Raw genomic sequence first — 21,049 nt, 5'->3', positions numbered from 1 at the left:
GCTGTCAGATCAGCCTGTGGGCAAAACGAGTGGATTGAGACTCTTCCGCATTAAGCCCCGCCTCCCGCCACTGCACTACATCAGGAGCGCGCACCTCACCTGCTTTCACCGTCATTGTAAAATCTCATAAACAGAAGGATTAGGCTAATATGAACTCAATAAAAAAAACCAAAATACAATGTCAACACATAGCATACAGCCCTACATGTTGGAACCTGAATCAGACCCTGAAAACGAAGTGGAAAACAGCAACCCACAGCAACGAATGCAGCAGGATGTCTCTCTTTGGTAAACTCACCAGCCATCGTTGGAAATAATTTTATCCCACGTTTTCCACCCGCCTGATGTGTTTGTACATGCCCTTGTTAACCAGTAGAAGGTAACCAATCACCGAACCTTATCTCCCGGGACGTCACAAGGATTTCCAAGTAGAAAAAACTCTCTAAAACGACGCGTTTTTCGTCGCCATGGAAACCGAACGGAGAGCGTGCTGGAACTCAAACTCAAACATGTGTTTAGGTGATAAAAAACAGTGTCCTTCACATGTCTGATGAGGATTCAACACTGTAACACTGAAGAAAGCTCAGAAAACTCCAAATACCATAATAGCACCCCTTTAAAAGGGAGAAAGAATGGATCGAACACAGATTCCCTCGCTTCTTGTGCTACAGTTGACAGCAACAGGTTGCCGTTCTACTTTTATAATGAAGTCAAATCCAGCTTGAAACCATTTTTTTTCTCACCAGAGTCTCATCTGAGTCTTGTTTGACTGTTTGTTGGTTTTTACATCTGTACTATTCTGCTTCTTGGATATGGTGCGGAAAACACCAGCATTGCTAACTGGGCAACGTTCCTCCTACAGCCTCACTTACAAAGACCAAATCCGCTTTGTATAAAACCTGAAGCCACATTTCACTCAGACAAATGTGTTGAGCCAAATAAAGCTAAATCAAATGATTATTTATCCTTTAACAGATGCTACATGCTCACTTACAAATACAAACAGCATTTGTTTTAAGAGTATCAGTTCATGCTGATAGTTTTTCTTCCACTTGTGTGTTTTGATGTTTGTTTGCAAGACTTTTGGCTTTAAAACTTAAAAAATCCACACATATTTTTTTTTTTTACCAAGGCTGCCGCTACACCCAAAGTAAGAAAATATGTTTCTGGATTGTTATTTAACATTATTTAATCAGTATTGGTCATGATCAGCAGTTTCCTTCTGAGCCTGAACTGGAATCGGAATATTCATGATGAGTGGATAAACCATCATCTCTCCAGTTTTCCTGGGAAAGTTTCAGATCTGAACCTTCAGGTGAGGCTGACAGCAGCTCCAGGTGACCTAGTTATTCTGTTACGCAATGCGGATTTGAGACTTTCGCCCAGCTTTTATTTGATGATAACAACAGAAAACTTGAGACATAATGGCTTGAAAATGATGATACAGAAATGTTTATCCGAGGGTAAAAGTGGGATGGACAACCATTAAGTTCCTTTCAGTAGATTGTCATTTTCGTAAACAGAAAAAGCATGTTTGATGGGTTATAATAACAAATAATACAATTTTTCAGAATCACATTTGAAAATGTTTGTATTTTTAAGCCCAATATTTGAATAAAATAGGTTATAGTGAAATAATAACGACCAGATTGCAGATGAGGCTGAGCTGGGTAAACAAGCAAATAAAGCAAAACATCTTTCTTTCTAAGGGGTATATAAAGGCAAAATTATTCAAACAGCCAAAATAACTCCACACTCCTCACGGTTATCAGGGCTTTGCTGAAAGGTCAACTGTGAGTTATGTAGCAAAATGTAAATTTCTGTTCTGATGATTTACAACAACTTTGGACAACCACTTGCTTAATAGATTGTTGGGGTTTGGACTCCTTGTGCTTTAGTTTCAGGTTTCCTGTTTTATTTTGTAGCTTTTTCCTGTTTAGTTCTCTTGATTCTTGTTTAGCTTTATTGAATTTCCTGTTGATTTAGTTCACCTGGGTTCATTAAATAGATTTGTTTCACCTTTGTCTTGTTGTGTTCAGTGTATTTATGCCCTCTGTTTCTGTTCGGTTTTTGCTGGATCATTGTGTTTGAGTTAGTCTCCTGAGTTCCTGTGTTGAATTAAATCCATCTCAAACCTGCATCCCTGTGCCGTCATCCCTGCATTTGGGTCCACACCTTCACCTCCCACGTCGCCAGCGTGACGTAGACTAATATGGAACTAACCTTGCTTTGTTATAAAAGTGGTAATCTGAGAGGCGGATATTTTCTGAGAAGCGAAGATTAAGAACCACTCATCTAACATGCTGGGTCAGTTTAATGTGTAACAAAGCGAAGCCATGCTAGAATCTGGGAAGGAAAACCTGTGCATGTCGTGTTTTTAGAACCTTAAATGTGCTCATCTTAAAATTAAATAAAAGTAATGTGATTTTAAAGACACAACTGACTAGCCCAGAAAGTGTTAAGTTATTCAATGTTCAACAAATCACTGTGCAGCTGCCGTGTTTCACGCTGAAGATCAACAGTTTCTTTTAGTTCTCGGTGTGTAAATTAGGTAGTAAATGGTGTTTTTTTTTTCCAAGGTGAAGCTCACCTCGTTGAAAGGCACAGCAGAGATCTGGTCTGCAGTCGCTCTGACCCTGGCAGATGGTTCCCTCTGTTCCTCTGGTGGCGTTGACCGTGCACTGGCCCCAAACACACATCTGATCTGAGCAACACTCCTCGTCCTTGGTGCAGGGCTGAGTGGATTATAGTGTAGTATGAGAATAGTTCTGCAACATCACTTTCATGCATCATTTGTCTTTTAGTTGTGGATTCCTGTTTTTCTGCAGAGTTAATACTTCAGCTGAAGCCATTACTGATATATTTATACACTTATCTTTTTCTGCAACATTTTTATATGTATTTGACACTTTCTGATAATCCTGATAGATCCTGATAATGAGTGACAAACAAGGAGCGGCTGCAAGCATTTCAGCAAGAAATCTATTCTGGATCTAAGAGAGATGTAATATCTTTGTAATATGCTTATGAACAGATAATAAATGAGTGAGGACACAAATAAGTTTGATTATTGTAATAAAAACATCGCTTTTGCAAGGAAAAGCCCAATGAAGGATCTGAACCATGAATCAGCTGCTAAATGGTCTGGCTCGATGGAAAGTTGCATTTAAAACAATCATCTTCACACACACAAAGACGACACCAAACACAAGTTTCTGAGACATTGACACTTCATGTTGTGGTATTCCCACCACTGCGTTTTAGTTGAAGGAATTATTGTATATTTTGGAAGTAAATTCAGCGATCTTTGCATTGATTTGATGCTTTCTCCTCGATTTACTCAAACCTTTTCTACTCTCTTCAGAACAGCCAGTTTGTTTGAACCCTCAGTCCATCTTCTCCCAGTTTTCCAGCATAAAAGAAATACATATTATTCTGCAAGCTCGGCCACACTGCAAGGGTCTCATCTGAAATATTTATAATCTTATCACTTATTAGAGTGACACTCGAAAAGATCAGAGCGGACTGGGCAGAAGGGAAATCTCCAATGCAACATGGGATGATGCGTCACATGGAGTAAATGGGTCAACCTCATGTTGGTTTAGCTCAGTTTAAGGTCCTCCGTTGAATTCTTTACAGCAGATTTAGACTCTTTAAGATTGGTTTTAATGCCAATAAAATGTGTGAAAGGTAATGTTTGGGGTTCTCCCTGCCCACAGGAGGATCCTGTTGCAGTGGAAATCAGCACCAAATGAATGACCTGATGCTAAACATAAAATGCTGCATTACAGGCTAAACCCATAGACTGCATATAAAAGAGGGTAGACCCCAAAAGTCCATGAAACATGGGCAGACTAGAAGCTCTCCCACAAAATCAAAAATGAATAAATTAGTTGTTACAGAAGGTTAAAAGTCCACCTCTGTTGTATATCCACCTGTTTTCTGTTATTTATTTACTTTGTTTACATTATAATTTTATATTTTCAGTGCATGCGATGCCTTCTAAGTCAGAGATTATTGTCCATTTTTTCAAATAAAAAGATGTTTTATAAAAGTGAATGCATTGTTGGCACAGAAGTATTGATCAGTGCAGATTGAGGAAAACAGAGAATGAGACGTGACAACCCCCCCCCCCCCCCCTCCTACCATATCTGTGGAAATGCAGGGGAAGCACTTGGAGTTCTCAATCTCATACAGGCAATACTTCAGGTCTCCACAGTCCTCGTCCACGATGCACTCCTGTGGGTTAGAGAGAAAACAGACACAAACTGTGACTTAAACAGAGTTAGATGCAGAAACTGTTCAGATACATGATGAGATCAGACTACAGATCACATCTTGATTTGAAACAAAATCTCATCAGAACATCCCGAAGCTCTCAGTTGAATAGAACTATATTCAGACATCACAGAGAGAGTTGTCCCTGTCTCTGTTACAACCCCCCTTCTCCCTCCCCTTCCCCAGATAATAACACGTTTGATGATTTCTGAAGTTGTGTCTGCCAGCTTGTCTTGTTTCCATGGAAACTGTGATGGATAACATCAGTGTAATCTAAATAAAACAGAAGGGTTTGGTCTCTCGACACCGCTCTCCTTCTGTACTTTACCTAGCATGTTTTTTTTTTCCTTTTTTTAAAAAAAAAAAAAAAAAAAAAAAAAAAAGTCTTTAACCCTTTGATGCCTGTAGTCCCAAATTTGCATCAAACCACTTCTGACCTTTGTTTATTTCTTTATTTCTAATTAATTTATTTTGTTAATTCATTTGCTTTTATTCACTTCTATTTGTGTATTTATCATATATTATTATTAATTTTATCATATATTATTATTTATTTTTTATTAGTATTTATCATATATTATTATATATTATTATATTATTCATGCATTATTTATTTTTAAAAATTAATTGTTATTATATTTTATTTTATTTAATTTTCATGCTTTTATTTTTCATATCATTTTGAAAAAATTCCAGCATTAAGCATTTACAGACAGGCTGATCAATTCACCATGCAAATCATCACATCTGATCACATCACATTCATGTCTGACAAAGCATTACTTAATACAAAACACTAAAATAATAAAACTGCGGGGCTCAGTTATAGCAAAAATAAAAGACAATAAAACATTTCTATATTGTAAAATTTGTGATTACAATAATGATTGTTTAATAATGGAATGATATGCTTTTACAATGTTTTATTTTGTAATTTTAGGGAACATCTGTTAGGGGACAACAGATGGAAATTAGCCTATGTCTATAATCTGGCTTGTTTACGTCTGCAAACTGTACATGGCGTTCATTAACTGGTATTGTCCATTTTAAATAAAAATAAATTGAATTTGAAATATGATATTGCCATTAATTTAATAAAAATATTTTTATTCATTAAAAATTAAGTTTTTCTATTTTGTTTTCATAAGCAGGGCAAACTTTATTTTTTCCTCACAGTAAAATAAGCAAATATTTTTACCAAACTGCTGCTCATGTGTGACTTTGATTAAACCCACTTATCTGCCTCTTGTGCATTAGTTGTGGAAAATCAGCAACAAATATGAAGCCAGATCCTTGACACAGCACTGAACACTAAGCAGGAAGATGGACGTGTGAACGCTGCATCACTGCTACGGGGCACACATTAATTATTTCTCTAAAGAATCTGCAGAAATCTTTATAAAAACTCAGTACATGATCACAGTCAGCGTGTTTCTGTGATGATAACACGCCATTAAAAGCATGACCACATGCTAACACATACTTGCACAAAGCAAGTCAAAACAGATGCGCATTTGTTGATTGTTTCCACCCTGAACGCCTGCAGGCTCTCATAAAATCTCTCCTACTCACTCACACGTTTGGCAGCAACATATGACACAGTTCCCTCAGAAAATAACGTCTTAACATGGTTTTTATGTCATTCTTCCTCTCTTCAGTGTCGTCAGCATGGATGTCAAATGTTCCTCTTTTCTGTAGAGTTTATCAGGAGCTGAAGGGGACACCAGAGAAACCACAGTACCCTGCTCTCATCTTAATAAATGACAGATGCCACTGCGGATATAAGGCTCAGGAGGAACTCGTATTTCTCTACAGAAGGATTTTTCCACTAATTATTTTGCAGAGAAAGAAGTAAGAGCTGTTAGAGTTTGTGGCTTTGTGGCTTTTTTTTTTAATAGCTTTAGCTTTTTTCCCTGTCTGTGTTTAAGCTTTACTTACTGCTTCATTCCTACTGCCATGAATTCACATCAGGAGAACAGCTGAATGGTAAAAAAGATGACATCATGCAGTCATTTCAGCATTTTTCCTTCACCTTGTTGGCAAAACTTTACCAGATAAGAGAAAGATGGCAGAAAAAAAAAGGAATATTCATCGACCACTCGACTGAGATGTTAAACTACAGATATAAAAGAAAATATTCTCATTTACCACTCGCTGGTCTTTTATTAGAAATGACATCGTGAAGTGTGAGACGATAATATATTTCCTTTTATAAAGGAGGATCCTAAATTTCATAATCTGCAGGACAAACAAGAAACATTGAAGTCCTCTTTCTCAGCATATAGAGCAGAGCAACTCTATTCAGTCCTATGAGGGCCACAATCCAGCAGGTTTTCTATGTATTCCTACTTCAGCACATCTGAGTCAATTAAATGTTTATAAAACAGCCTATCAGAATTTGCACAATGACTCGTTAATTGAGTCAGATGTGTTTGAGAAGAGATGCATGGAAAACCTGTTGGATTGCAGCCGTTGTAGGACCTAATGAGTACCCAGATCTGTAAAATATAAGCAGCTCTCATCTCTACCACTTAAATAATAATATATTTTATTTAGAGCGTCTTTCAAGAAACCCAAAGCTGCTTACAAACTGATGCAATAAGAACAAACAATAAAACAAATGAACTGGGCAGTAAACAAATTAAATTAACTCAGTTTAAAGCAGCAAATAAAACAGTGGGACAGATGGTGTGGACTGATCAAAGATTGTGAGCAAGTTTAAACAAATGCGTAAGAGATGAGTTTTAAAAGTAGCAGGAGAAGTGAAGCTCCAGAGATCGGGTGGAAGGGCGTTCCAGAGTTTGGGAGCAGAGCAAGTGAAAGCCCTGCTCCCCATGGCAACCAGACGAGGGACAGGGACAGTGAGATAGAGAGAGGAAGAAGATCTGAGATGAATAAATATGATAACGCTCTGGGGTTTAGTTCGCCAGTTGCTCCACACCTGTTATCAATATCGTTATTGCTTCAGCTTTTACTATCAGGTTTCTATTGGACCTTCTATCCGCCTCCTATCCTCCAGATCAGGGATGTCAATTATGGGTTCTCGATGATGTCTGTCCTGCAGGTTTCAGCAGGGAAACATGTAAAATATGTCTGGACATAAAGGAGAGTTTGTGTCTGCTTTGACACCGTGTCAGCTGGATGAACAGGATGGTGAGGTGATCAGGTGAGGTGATAGACCTGACGACTCTGCATGACACTCCTGTGTACAGATGAAAACACAACTTTCCTCCACCAGACTGGGGTGTTTCATGTTCTCTCATTAACACAAGTACCGGTATTGTTGTGTCACACATTCAGACTTTAACACACACCAAACACAGCAAAGTTTTATGTATATTTTTTTGTCCTGGTAATAAATAAAGATACTTTCATATTTTTACTGCTCATTTTGCTCAAACAAAATATATTAAATAAATTAGAATATATTTATTTATTAGAATCAATCCTCACCGATCAACTGATAATAAATCTGATTTTGGAATGAAATGATCAGAATAATAAATATTTCACTAACAAAGATGACTTCACTTCTCTTAAGAGATCATCGCAGTAAGGTTGTTTCTCTCTAGACCAGGGGTGGCTAAATCCGGTCCGCGAAGGCCACAGTCCTGCAGGTGGTCTGAGTTTTCCTGCTGCAACACACCTGACACACATCAGATTTAATTAGTAGAATGGTGCAAAGCTTGACATTAACCTCTGCACTAGTCTGCTTATTAGCTATTAATCAGGTGAGTCAGGTGTGTTGCAGCAGGGAAACTCCAAACACTTGCAGGACTGGAGCCCCTGAGGACTGGAGTTACCCACCCCTGCTCTAGTGTGTTTTTAACATAGCTTAGTAGTGGTAAAACCTGAAAGTGTAGATAAAAATGGTAGCCAGATTCCTCTTACAGGGTACACGAAGCCCCAGCGACGGCACATGCGCATCCCCTGTTGTCATTATCTTGTGTTAACTATGTTGTAAGCTTTTCTAATCTCTTTTTTTTGCATATACTTGTAAGTTCCAGTGTGAAACCAAATAGGAAACAGTTTTTTTTAAAGTAATCTAAATAAATAAATAAATAAAAGAGTAGTTTAGGCTCAGTAACTGGTGCAGGGCTGTGTTAGTATGAAGTAATGCTCCCAGCTAAAACCACAAGAGGGCAGCATGGAGCCATGTAACTAACCAGGCATTTGTTGGATTGCCTGTAGATACACAGAGATGGCTCCTTAAGAAGAGAACCAGAAAAATAAATCATTCAGTTGGACAGTAGCTTGTGTGCTACATGATGCAGCACATGTCATCTTGCTTCTCCAATTCAATCCACTTTATTTATAAAGCACATTTTAAAAACTGAAGGTCTCCAAAGTGCTGCACAGTCAAATATCACAAAATAGAGTAAAATAAAATAATAATGTTAAAATATGAACAGGTAAAACAATTTAAAATAAATAAATATCCAATAAAATAACCAAAAAGAACAAATAAAACAAGTAAAAGACACTGAGGACCACACAACTAAAGCAGTGTTAAAAGCCAAAAACTAAAAGTGGGCGTTTAGATGAGACTTAAAGCACTCCACTTCTCCTTACCATGTGTCTGCTTATTTGCAAGCTAACAGTCTTGTCATCTGCTTATTAAGATGCACTTTTATCAGAAACTACTTCCTATTTAAAGGAAATCTAACCAGGCTTTATTGCACGCAGAAAAATGTGTTTCTGAAAGCAAAGCTACACAAAACCCTTGTTTGCTGTCAGTTGCTGATAGTCTATGAAGGTTAGCAGTCATATCCATGTTTACCTTCCAGCAGACATTGGTATCAGAGAATCTAACATACTAAAGAAGGGCTCTGACTGCACATTCAGGGGGATCTTTTACGTTTTATAGGGAAACTTATCCAGTCTGGTTTGCAGGCCTTTCTGCCTCCCTGGCATTTTTTCCAGCAGCAAGCTCTATTAACATAACCACCATCTGTACAGCTGCCAGGAAAGCAAGAGATGAAAAGCACCGCTGTAAAGGAAAATGCCAAAGCGGGCAGCAAACAGCCATAATGACCTCAGCCCAGGCTGGCCTGCTGTTAGTAAAAACTATGAAAAGTACATAGTAGGACTCTTTCCTGGATGAGCTCACCATTTATAGAGGAGGAAAGTTCAGACAATGCAGCTACAGTTTCAGAAAGAACTGCAGCTCTGGATGCTTACGAAACTGTAGGCGAGTTAAACGTCGGTGCTCGGAATAGGAGACATGGTCACAGGAGAGCGATCAAACACGAAGGATGTGAGTCTTTGTGTTTTAAAACAGCTGTTTCTACAGTTTGGATGGAGGAAAGGAGAGAAGACACATTAACTGTGAAAGTAGAGAAGCTGGATTTTGTGTTTCTGTCCAAAAAGCAACAACAAAGAAGGAAACATTTCCTGAGTCCAGAGACAGCACAGTGGGAGTTGGACATGTTGTCTTGCTAAATTCCTGCACAAAACCAAACTTTCATGACAAATTTCAGCTTTATGCCAGAAAAACAGAAAAAATATCACCTGGAAACATGCAGCAGAGAGCTTTTGGATTGCAATGGCTCCTTTTCTAAACCTCATTTTGTCTGGGACGTTTCTGAAGAATAGTTTTGGTTTTTTATCCAGGAGATTGATCCCTGGTTGATCCCTCCAACCCCACCTACAACCTTCCTGCTTCTCATCTTCATTACTACTGAGTGAATTTTTATTCAACTTTTGCATATTTTGGAAACTTTTTCTTGTTAATTCACTTGGCCGTGTGTGTGTGTGTGTGTGTGTGTGTGTGTGTGTGTGTGTGTGTGTGTGTGTGTGTGTGTGTGTGTGTTTGTGTTATCTTTATTTACTTTAGAGGGTTCAAAAACACAAATTGCCAAGTGAATTAACAAGAAAAAGTTTGCGAAATGTGAGAAAGTTGAATAGTCCCTTTATGCATATGTAAAAAATTGGAATATACCAACAAAGGGAAACACACATTAAACTCTAGGTGGACAATCATGTTGTACATATTCCCAGAACAAAATGAAAAGGTAAAAGACTCACATGATTCACACTGTTCCACTGGCCCACCGCCTCCGTATGGGTGTGTGAAAGATGAGTCTCTCCTGTTCTGTTGTTAGTTTCCTACAAATGACAGAAACAGTCTGCATTCTTAAAGTGTTCATCACAACCCCTCCAGCCAGATCCTTTGCCCACTAAAGCAAATAAAAAAGAGGCTTGTGTGTGAGAGGACCCACCTGATCAGTTCTGTCCAGGACCTGAGTGGTTCTGTCCTTGTTCTTCATTGTCTCGTTGTGGTAGCTGGGATGCTGATCCAATGAGGTTGAAGCGAACTTTGCACTCTCAGTTGTTATCTGATGGATTTAATGGTAGGAAATACAAGATATTCTAGTTTTTTAAATAAGCATAGAGGGACTATGAATTCTCTAGGCCAAGTTTTCAGTTAACCCCTTAGTGCCAGATGTCCCATGCAAAAAATATGTGTTTACTCAGTCTCCCCTCCAAGTACTAATGTATACTTTGGAAAGCTACAGTTCTTGAGACTTGATTGATGTAAACTATTCCACAATACAATGACAACTGTATATTCAGTAAACATTTACAGTAAACAAAAGTCACCAATTGAATTTAACTAACTTTAACTATTGGATAATGACTGCATGGAGATCATCTTTCAGATGGCAGGAAGTTACTGATCCCCAACTTATACAATGAGCTTCTCATTTCTTACCCAACCATGTGGAAAGAGGACATCTTGCAGTCGTGGAAAAGATGTTAGTCTCTTTATGAAGAGTCAAATCACAGGCATCGAGCAGAGAAAACGTCTGAGATGCTGAAACTACTAATACTGGGTTGAAAACTGTCTAATGCCTTATTTAAAACTGGATGGATGGGGAGGGAACGATCATCTTCCAGGAGGAAATGTGGTCAGAAAAAAAAACCTGGATGATGATGACCTGTGATGACTTAAGCATCTGGTGAAATCAGGTCAAAGAGAAACAAGAGTAGAACTATTTAATAGTGAAAGTAAGAACATTTCCACATGCACAAAGCAAAGGGAAATCAAGAGGTTGGGACTTGCTAGGTAGCCATAAGAAAGAAAGGTGTAAGTTGGTAAGGCTAACCTGATAATAAGGCTTCAGTTTGCAAGGAAGTAAGACTGGACTCTGGAGCAATGGAAGATGGTCATGTGGTCTGTTGAGTCAAGATTGACCCTGTGCCAGAGTTATGGGAGCATCAGGGTAAGAAGAGAGGCAGATGAAGCGATGCAGCTATCAGATCATAGCAGATCAGCTAATACCTGAATATGCTGAATCAGCAGGTTACTCCACCAAGACTTTTTCTTCACTGATGGCACAGCCATTGTCCAAGATGACGACACCAGGATTCATTTGGCTCAAAATGTGAAAGAGTGGTTCAGGGAGCAGAAGAAATCACCGCAATGTCCAGACCTGAGCCCCATTGAGACTCTTAGGAAAGTGCTGGAGGCTTTGCAAAGTGGTCAGACTCTCCCATCATCGACACAAGATACTGGTGAAAAATGAATGCATCTCTGGATGGAAATAAATCTTGTGACATCGCAGAAGCTTATCAACACTACCGGGGTGAATGTGTGTTGTCATCAAAGAGATCCAACAATCCCAATGTGACCTTTTTAGTTTTAGTTTTGACTATTATTTATTGATTTATTTATTAATTTACTTTTTTTTGGGGGGGGGGGGGGGGGGTTATTTAAGAATAGAATATTTAAGAATAGTTGGCAATGCAATTTCTCTTGCATATTTCAGTTAAAGTAGTCCAGTAAAATAGTTTGTCCAAAATAAACGTTTTAGTGCAGAACGAGTTTTAATGGGTTACAAGCTCATTGGGAACTGTTATATTTAGCATTTTTCATAAATGCACTATAAATGGATTAAACAGTAACAATGACACTGTTCTGAAAACAGACAAGTACGAAGAAAAGACTGAAAATGAGGGAAAAGCTGAAAAAATCCAAACAAAAACACTGAAAGACCCTCAGTAACCTGAAAGACTTTTGCTCAGAAGAACTTTGAAAATTTACAATAAAACCTGGATGTCTGGAAGCAAAACATAAAAAAAGTAAACAACAGGAGAGATTTCAGCACATGATCTCTTTTGAAGCAGATTTTCTTTCAGCGCTCTCTTTGCTCAGCGTGTCATATAACACTTGGCCCCTTACATAAATGAATAAAATGTGACGCAGACCTGGTCCACTGCTTCGTCCAGTATGTGCTGAGTGTCCTCCATCAGCTCCTCCACCTCTCGGAACATGTCGTTCAGACTGACCGGGCCCCGCTCCACAGCGTCTCTCAGGATCATGGCCCCGCTCAGCGCAGAGCCACCAGTCAGCCACAACAAACACAAACTCCAGAGCCCCGACAGCAGCATGATACCAGACAACTTTCCTCCTTTTCCTGCAACCAGGAGCTGCCGTCAGTCTGAGCACCAGAGCTGTGTGGAGCACGGAGCGCGGACAGCTGGAAGGGTTTATTTGGAAAGTATGAGTAGGAGGAGTGGGGGGAGTGATGTGGAGACTTATAAACAAAACGGATCAAATTTATTGGCATAGAAAATGTCTAACTACACTGAGAAAGAAAATGTGAAAATATACATCAAATAAAATAAAGTATTTCTGGTGAGCCGTTCTAACAGTAAATGTGAACAGTAGAGTAGAGAAAGATGTAAAAACTGCGAAATTAACACCAGATGTGAACTGCTGAGGAAAGGTCCCAAACACAAGATGTAATCATCAGGAGCTCCAGGACAGGAAGAGAGCTTAGCCAAAACTTAGACTGAAAATTATTTATTATTAATATTCAAAATTTAAACCTTACCATTTACTTACGTACCATTTCCACACGAGTCCCAAGTTCCGTCTCTGTTGTGTTGCCAGCGTTGCAGCACAATGAGGTAAACCTGCCATCTAGAAAGTTCACCTTACAGGTCAGTCACCATGGTAACAGACTGGGAGTAAGACTTACCTCGCTGTCTGGAACAACAGGTGTTGTACCATAAAGTGATTGTCTGCCAGAAATGAATTAAAAGAATGCAGGAGTGCAGGCAGCCTGTAAAAGCCATGTCAGTCAGCGTCTCCAATCTGCTACTTTTCTTCTCGTCACAAAACCGATGTGAGAGGTGACATCAGGCCCATTTTAACAGAGAAAGTACATTTTTGCAACATGTTAGTGCTTTAACTGATGAACAACAAGGGAAACAAAGAGAAAAGAGATCTGGCAGACCCAAACGTGTTGTGAGGGTCTGTTGGGAACGTCTGGCAAAGTCCCCTGTTGGAGCGAGCTTCAACTCCCACCTTCAGCAGAGCTTCAACCATGTCCCGAGTGAGGCGGGGTACATTGAGTCTGAATGGGCTGTGTTCCTTGCCTCTATTGTTGAGGCGGCCAGCCGGAGCTGTGGCCATAAGGTCATTGGTGACTGTCGTGGCGATAATCCCAGAACTCGTTGATGGACACCAGCAGTGAGGGATGCCGTCAAGCTGAAGAAGGAGTCCTATCGGGCCTTCTTGACCTGTGGGACTCTGGAGGCAGCTGATGGGTACCGACAGGCTAAGCGGCGGGCGGCTTCGGCTGTCGCAAAGGCAAAAACTCATGCGAGGGTGGAGTTTGGCGAGGCCATTGAGAATGACTTCTGGACGGCTTAGAGGCAATTCTGGTCCGCCATCTGGTGACTCAGGAGGCGGAAGAAGTTCTCTGTCAACACTGTGTACAGTGGAGATGGGGGGCTGCTGACCTCAACTCGGGACGTTGTGGGTTGGTGGAAGGAATACTTCGAAGACCTCCTCAATCCTACCAACACGTCTTCTGGTGAGAAAGCAGAGCTGGGGGACTGAGGGGTGGACTCTCCTATCTCTGGGGCTGAAGTCACTGAGGTGGTTAAAAAGCTCCTTGGTGGCAAGGCCCAAGGGGTGGATGAGATCCACCCAGAGTTCCTTAAGGCTCTGGATGCTGTGGGGCTGTCCTGGCTAACACGCCTCTGCAGCATCATGTGGACATCGGGGACAGTCCCTCTGGACTGTCAGACTTGGGTGGTGGTCCCCCTTTAAGAAGGGGGACCAGAGGGTGTGTTACAATTACAGGGAAATCACACTCCTCAGCCTCTCCGGTAAGGTCTATTCAGGGGTCCTGGAGAAGAGGGTCTGTCGGATAGTCGAATCTCGGATTGAGGAGGAGCAGTGTGGTTTCCGTCCTGGTCGCGGAACAGTGGACCAGCTCTATACCCTCTTTGGGGTCCTGAAGGGGGCATGGAAGTTTGCCCAACCAGTTTACATGTGCTTTGTGGACCAGGAGAAGGCATTTGACCGTGTCCCCTTGGGGCTCCTGTGGGGGGTACTCCGGGAGTATGGGGCATCGGACCCCCTTGTACGAGCTTTCCAGTCCCTGTACAACAGGTGTCAGAGCTTGGTTCGCATTGCCGGCAGTAAGTTGGTTTTGTTTCTGGTGAGGGTTGGACTCCGCCAAAGCTGCCCTTTATCACAGATTCTGTTTATAACTTATTTAGACAAAATTTGTCCTCAGCCGGAATAGGGTGGATTGCTCTCTGCGGGTCGGGAGTCAGGTCCTGCCTCAAGTAGAGGAATTTTCACTCGGGATATTGTTCACGAGTGAGGGAAGGATGGAGCGTGAGATTGACAGCGGATTGGTATGGTGCCTGCAGTAATGCAGACTCTGCATCAGTCTGTTGTGGTGAAGAAGGAGCTGAGCCAGAAGGCAAAGCTCTAGATTTACCAGTTGGCGGCTGAAATGAGTTTCCTCTGCAGGGTGGCTGGGCTCTCCCTTAGAGATAGGGTGAGGAGCTTGGTCATCCGGGAGGGGCTCAGAATAGATGAAATGATGTTCATGCATGTTACTGATTCACTTTTCTGTTTATGCGTTTGCCTTATGTTTGTTTGTGTTTATGACATAAAGACCAATTAATGTGATTTATTCATTAATTTATTATAGAAAGATTTGTGTGGATACTGCAGCGTTCTGCTGCAGTATCATGTTTTCCAATGATGTCCATGAACTATTGTTACTTAAAGAATTGATGATGGTGCATTTCTTGTCAATATAATGTGGAATCTTCATAAATCCTCAAATGGCCCAATTTCATTTGAGTGCCGGCTGTTGCTTACATCCACACCCACACCCTTTTAAGGTGGAATTTGACCTCAGAAATAGTTTTTGCCAGCAAAAAACTGATTACAGCTCATACATTGCCTAATTAAACAAATATTTTACTTTACATGGTTGCAGTTCATACAAGGGAATCATATTATGCCATTTTTGGGCAAACTATTTACTTAAATCCAACCCCATGCCCTTTTAAGGTGGAATTTGACCTTAAAAATAGAGTTTGTGATGGATTTAACTTTGGCTTGCTCCCAGTTTTATAGAATTTAAGTTGTGTACACTTGTGCTCATTAGTTTACATACCTGGCAGACTTCTGATTATATATTTGTTTAATTTCAGCTCAGTATCCGGAAATTAATCAGTGATCAGCAAAACCTGATGTAATCAACTCTAACTTACTAAGTGTAGTCAATGAGACAGTGACATTAGTTTAAATACCAATTCTCAAATCAGGCCCTCAGATTTCACGGCCTTGAAGGTTTTAGATGTTTTCCTACTACAACACACCGGAGTCAGATTCATGAAGTTCCTCATTGGGTTCTCTGTGAACCTGTTAATAAGCCACCTGTTTCATCCAGGCTTATCAAAGCATGGAGGGTGTCATGTATTGGAATCTGAGGTTACGTGACTACGCAATGATGTAGGAGCAGAAATGGAATGTGTAAAAGAGGCAGCGTGTTGTTGAGTTGGACAATTAAATAAAGCCGGTTAAAGATCACGCTTTATGTCCTGATTTCATTCAGTGATCGACCTAATTATGTACTAAGTTTGGCACACAACAGAGACATTTAAAACATGCAGGGCAGTGGGTCCTGAGGACCATGACAGAGAAACAGTGGTACAAAGCAAGCCAAGAAAATGGCTGTGTGTATCTGCTAAAGCAGTTTATGCATTCATTTTGTTTCAGGTCTGAACAGACTCTGTGAGGGGGGTTTACAAATGAAGGTAAAAGAAGTTTGTTTCATGGATCTGGGTGGTTTTCTATGAGGTATTTTTCAGCGTCCACTAGAGGGTGCCAGAGAATCCTTTTCGGGAGGGTGATTTCCTGCAAGCGTGCATGAACCCCTGGCTGCAGACAAAAGAATGAGGCGGAGCTGGATATTGGGCGGGGTTGGACGTCGAACAGGCGTGGTTGGATTTCAAATGGGCGGAGTTGGACAGCAAATGGGCGTAGTTAGGGTTAATCCAATCAAAATGTTGAGGGGGCGGGGTTGGACATCAATTTGGCGTAGTTCGGGTTAGAGTTAGAGTTAGGGTTAGGGTTAATCCAATCAAACTGTTGAGGGGGCATGGTTGGACGTCCAAACCCGCCCAATATCCAGCCCCGCCTCATTCTCCAGGCTGCAGCCAAGACTGTCTCCAGGTGTACTGGCCCGCAAACCTGTGGAGGATTTGTGATCTTCTCCCCAGTACTATATCTGGAGCTGGCAGTCAGTACTTTGTCGCTTGAGTGTTGAGCTCTGTAGTAAAACCTAAGCCCTCCTGTGTTTTCTCTGAATACATTTTTATCCTAGTGCAACATTAAGAGTCTCTGGGTGTTTCTCAATTCAGGTTCTGCACACTTCCAAGTGTGAATTCATTGGCTGCATGCGCCATGGTGGCGTGCCAAGTGCTGTCTCAATTCAAAGACTCTTTTGAGTCCACCCTTCAAATCTGCCCTTCGTTTGACTATAGATTATCTTAAAGAAAGGTACAAGAGATGTATCCTAAGCACCCTCTCTTATCCCAGAATTCATTGCACGCCTAATAGAAAAGAATGAGCAGCAGAAAGCCGGTGTAGCCACCACACCAGCCAGACCGTTTATTTTTTTTAATATACACACATATTTGTCCCAGCAGACAAACTAGGAGGACAGCAGTGTTGTGTCCCATAACCACAAATGAATTTAATTGCAGTCATCCCAGATGTCTTTATCCCCCTTTCATTAATGGAAAGGCTTAATTTTTTTTTACAGTCACTCAATTGGAGACCGAAATAAGGAACAATAATTAAAGATGTGCTAAATTATAATTCAGAGATATAAGACACAATGCTTTAATTGAGTCAAAGAAAAAAAAAAAACAAACATAAAAAATTGGTCCTGGACAAATTAGAGCATTTTTTTGATGAACAGTGGGACAAAATACCTGTCCACAGGTGCAGAAGTCTGACTGGGAGGAACAGAAAACATCTGACTGGAGTGGAAACATCAAAAGAGTTTCAAATACAATATTAGTTTATGAGTGATTTAGCATGTATTATTTCATCACAATGGTTTGCTTTTAAACAAATCTTTCTGTTGAACCAGAATTAGAAAATAATGTCATGATTTTCATAAAACTTTTATTTATTTACTTTAGTCAATTTTAGCTTATTTCCCAGGCAGCTGTTTTTCTCCTTCTTTAATGGGAGGGTATGAATACATATGAGGACGACTGTATATGCATCTAACAAGGATTATTTTTCACTGAAGTTAACGTCAGCTTGACAGGAGGAGCTCGTCTAAACTGCCTCCTTCACGTTTGTAATTTAATCACAAAGAAAAATGAAAATAAATCAAATTTAAATTACTGGCACCATTTTCTGTCATTTGAAAAGTATTTTGTGTTTTTTGTGGAAGAATGGGATCAGTAATTAGATTAAACTTGGCATATGTAGTTGCTAGATAACAGAGGACTGGGGCACTCTGGGTAATTCTCATACACTAGATAGGCCGTCTCATTTCACCTGTCCACTCTCCAACGGAAAAACCCTCACTAGTTCATACTATCGACACCATTCCTCCTGGATCTCGTGACATACAGCTCCAAACAAGGAGGAAATTCATCATTTTCCAAAGGAATCTTTTTCATCATTCCTCCACTCACACATCTATACAGTGAAACCTGCGTTCGGATTGCCTGGATACCACACCCTCTCATTCCTCAGTTTTTTTAGGCACAGTTTAACAATTAGGTTCTTATACATTTTATAAATTGAAAATCAAGCACTTTTCTTTCATGCCTTGCCTTCCTGACTCCACCTGCCCTCACTCAGTTCATCCTTCCTCTCCAGCCACAGTTACACCTGACCAACCACATGAACAAACACCTGCTCTCTATCTTCACCATCCTCATAAACCCAGCTCACTCCATGGCATTCACCAGTGGGCATATATATATATGTATATATATATATATATATATATATATATATATATATATATATATATATATATATATATATATATATACATATATATATATATATATACATATACATATTAAAGAAGGCCCACTTTCAGGTCCTCTGTCATACCAGTGGATATTATTCTTTACTTTGAATTTTCTTAATCCCCCAAATAAATGTGTCAAGAAAAACTGGTTGGCAGACATTGAATTTGTGGGTTGTGGGGCCAAAATCCCAATTGCACAACGGTGCCATCAGCTCATGTTTTCCAGTCCTGGTCCTCACCACCACCCTGCATGTCCTAGATGTGATCCTACTCCAACACACCTGATTCAGATTAATAGGCCTCATCTTGAAGTTCTTTACAAGCCCGCTAACGATACACTCATTTAAATCAGGTTTACCAAAGTAGGGTTGCCTCTGAAACATGCAGGACAGTGGGACCTGAGGACCAGGACTGGGAGCACTGACACAAGTCAGCATAAATCTAATCCTCTCACCTGTACTCCATACTACTCCATGTTATTGCTGAAAAACTTCAGGTAGCAATCCTCCACCACCAGAGGGCAGAGCACAACCAAACATCTCCTGGAAGACAACTGGAAAAGTTGAACATAAAAATGTTAAATAAGTTTGTTAAGAAAGTGTTTGCAAAGTGCTTCTATATGTACAAGTACGTCTGTGCAACTTAGTTTTTACGAGTATATATAAGTGGACTCCATTTTAGTCATTTTAACCAAAGTATTATTTATCTTATGAACGGAATAATTTTACATGTTGTTGTTGGTTTTTATTTGTGAATAAAAGCGGGTATAGACAATTGTATTCTCCCATTTTATTTCTGGGAAGCAGCAAAGACCTAATTTTTCTCAATTTTTCTAAAGTCTGCATCAGATGTGTAAAGCTGACCAAAAACACCCCAAACAGGAAGTTGTAGGTTACAAATAAAGCGTTGAAACGTGAGAGCTGATATGATGTCTCAACGTCTTATAGGCTGCGGGAAGGAGTGGCTGCACCAGCACATAGACATGAGTTTGTTGAGAATCCTAAAGTCTCTGGCTCTAAAGCTGCTGCTCCAACAGATGTCTAAAACACTATATGTCACTATCAACCACAGACTTATCAAAAATATGCAAGATTTTTGTGCAGATTTAGAAAGTTCTGAGCATCCTGGGCAGCAGAGGCTGTTCTGTCCTTCCTGTGCTGCATTTCCTGGCTGGTCCAGCTGAACTCCAGGGTATTTGTATTCCTTCATTATTTCCACCTCTCTTCTAAGCTGTAAACAATGCTTTGTTGACTGTTTCTTCTAACATCCTCATTAATCTTTTTTGTTTGTTTTGTGTTTCAAGATGGAGTGATTAGTTTTACACCATCTTCTACACGTTTACTGACCAGTTCTCTGAACTCAACTGACACACCCCACAAGTGCAGAGTAATCAGAGTATTTCTGCAGATAACAGAACTCAAAGTTGTTTTGATTGCCTGAGGCAAGGATACTCAATCCTGGTCCTCGAAAAACGGTGTCCTGCAGGTTTTCCAAGTGCCCCCACTGCAACACACCAGATTCAAATCAATGAGTATTAAGCAGACATGAGCTGAATTTGTCTTAGTCTGAGTCAGGTGTGTTCCAGCAGGGACACTTGAAAAAACCTGCAGGACACTGGCCCTCGAGGACCAGGATTGAGGAGCCCTGACCTGAGTGTACAGCGTGAGGAGGAATGGTGAGCATAGTCTCTAGTGATGCTCCAGTGTTGCAAACTACCATCTCAGACACACAAACCTAGTGGGTCACAATAGGTTTATTAAATAATGAATCAATAAATTATTTAGACATCTAAAATTGGATGATTGTTTACTATCAGCATGACAGAATTTTCAAATGAATAATTAATTTCTATAAAAGTATACACACACACACACACACACACGTATGTATATATATATATATATATATATATATATATATATATATATATATATATATATACATACATGTATATATAATGTGTGTGTGTGTGTGTGTGTGTGTGCGCGCGTGTGGTGATTTTTTATGACCTCATAAATCCCATAAATCCCTCTTTTTGAAACCACTCAACGCCTTGATGCCTGAATTTATTTACTACTCCAAAAACAAAATGAATACTGGAAAAAATAATAAGGAATTACACAATGAAAGAAAACAATGGAACAACATTTTTTAATTAAATATTAAAAAATGAATAACAATTAATAACGAAGACAAATAGTCAATGTTAAAATGAAGCCTGGGTTGTCCTCCAATATTATTTATTTCAGGCTTGTTTGTGTTGTGGTGGACTATTTGAGAAGACGTTCAGAGACGTGAGTTTCTGCTTATTTATTTATTTATTTATTTCAGTAGTTTAAAAACCAACCAACCGGAAGCTGAGTCCTCGCGCTGCGGCGGAAGTTGACGCAAAGCTTCAGCTCGGGGTTCGGCGCACTTGTCAGACACTCCGCCGCGGCTGT

The 21,049-nt window shown here is 40.0% G+C and overlaps 1 protein-coding gene across 1 annotated transcript in view; it reads right to left on the bottom strand.

The window, feature by feature from the left end:
• The window catches only part of dkk3b (dickkopf WNT signaling pathway inhibitor 3b), an 18,659-nt gene extending 5,936 nt beyond the window's left edge, over positions 1-12,723 (bottom strand). The window contains exons 1-5 of the mRNA XM_079247508.1: positions 12,490-12,723; positions 10,500-10,616; positions 10,306-10,386; positions 4,147-4,239; positions 2,591-2,735 (exon numbers count right to left, since the gene is read on the bottom strand). Of these exons, the coding sequence (XP_079103634.1) occupies positions 2,591-2,735; positions 4,147-4,239; positions 10,306-10,386; positions 10,500-10,616; positions 12,490-12,672 (619 nt within the window). The 5' untranslated portion in view covers positions 12,673-12,723. The remainder of the gene's footprint in view (positions 1-2,590; positions 2,736-4,146; positions 4,240-10,305; positions 10,387-10,499; positions 10,617-12,489) is intronic.
• Positions 12,724-21,049: the final 8,326 nt, after the last annotated feature.

The sequence above is a fragment of the Telmatherina bonti genome (assembly GCF_933228915.1).
Source record: "Telmatherina bonti genome assembly, chromosome: 2".
Classification (NCBI taxonomy): Eukaryota; Metazoa; Chordata; class Actinopteri; order Atheriniformes; family Telmatherinidae; genus Telmatherina; species Telmatherina bonti.
This window is presented reverse-complemented; position numbering and strand designations above follow the sequence as displayed.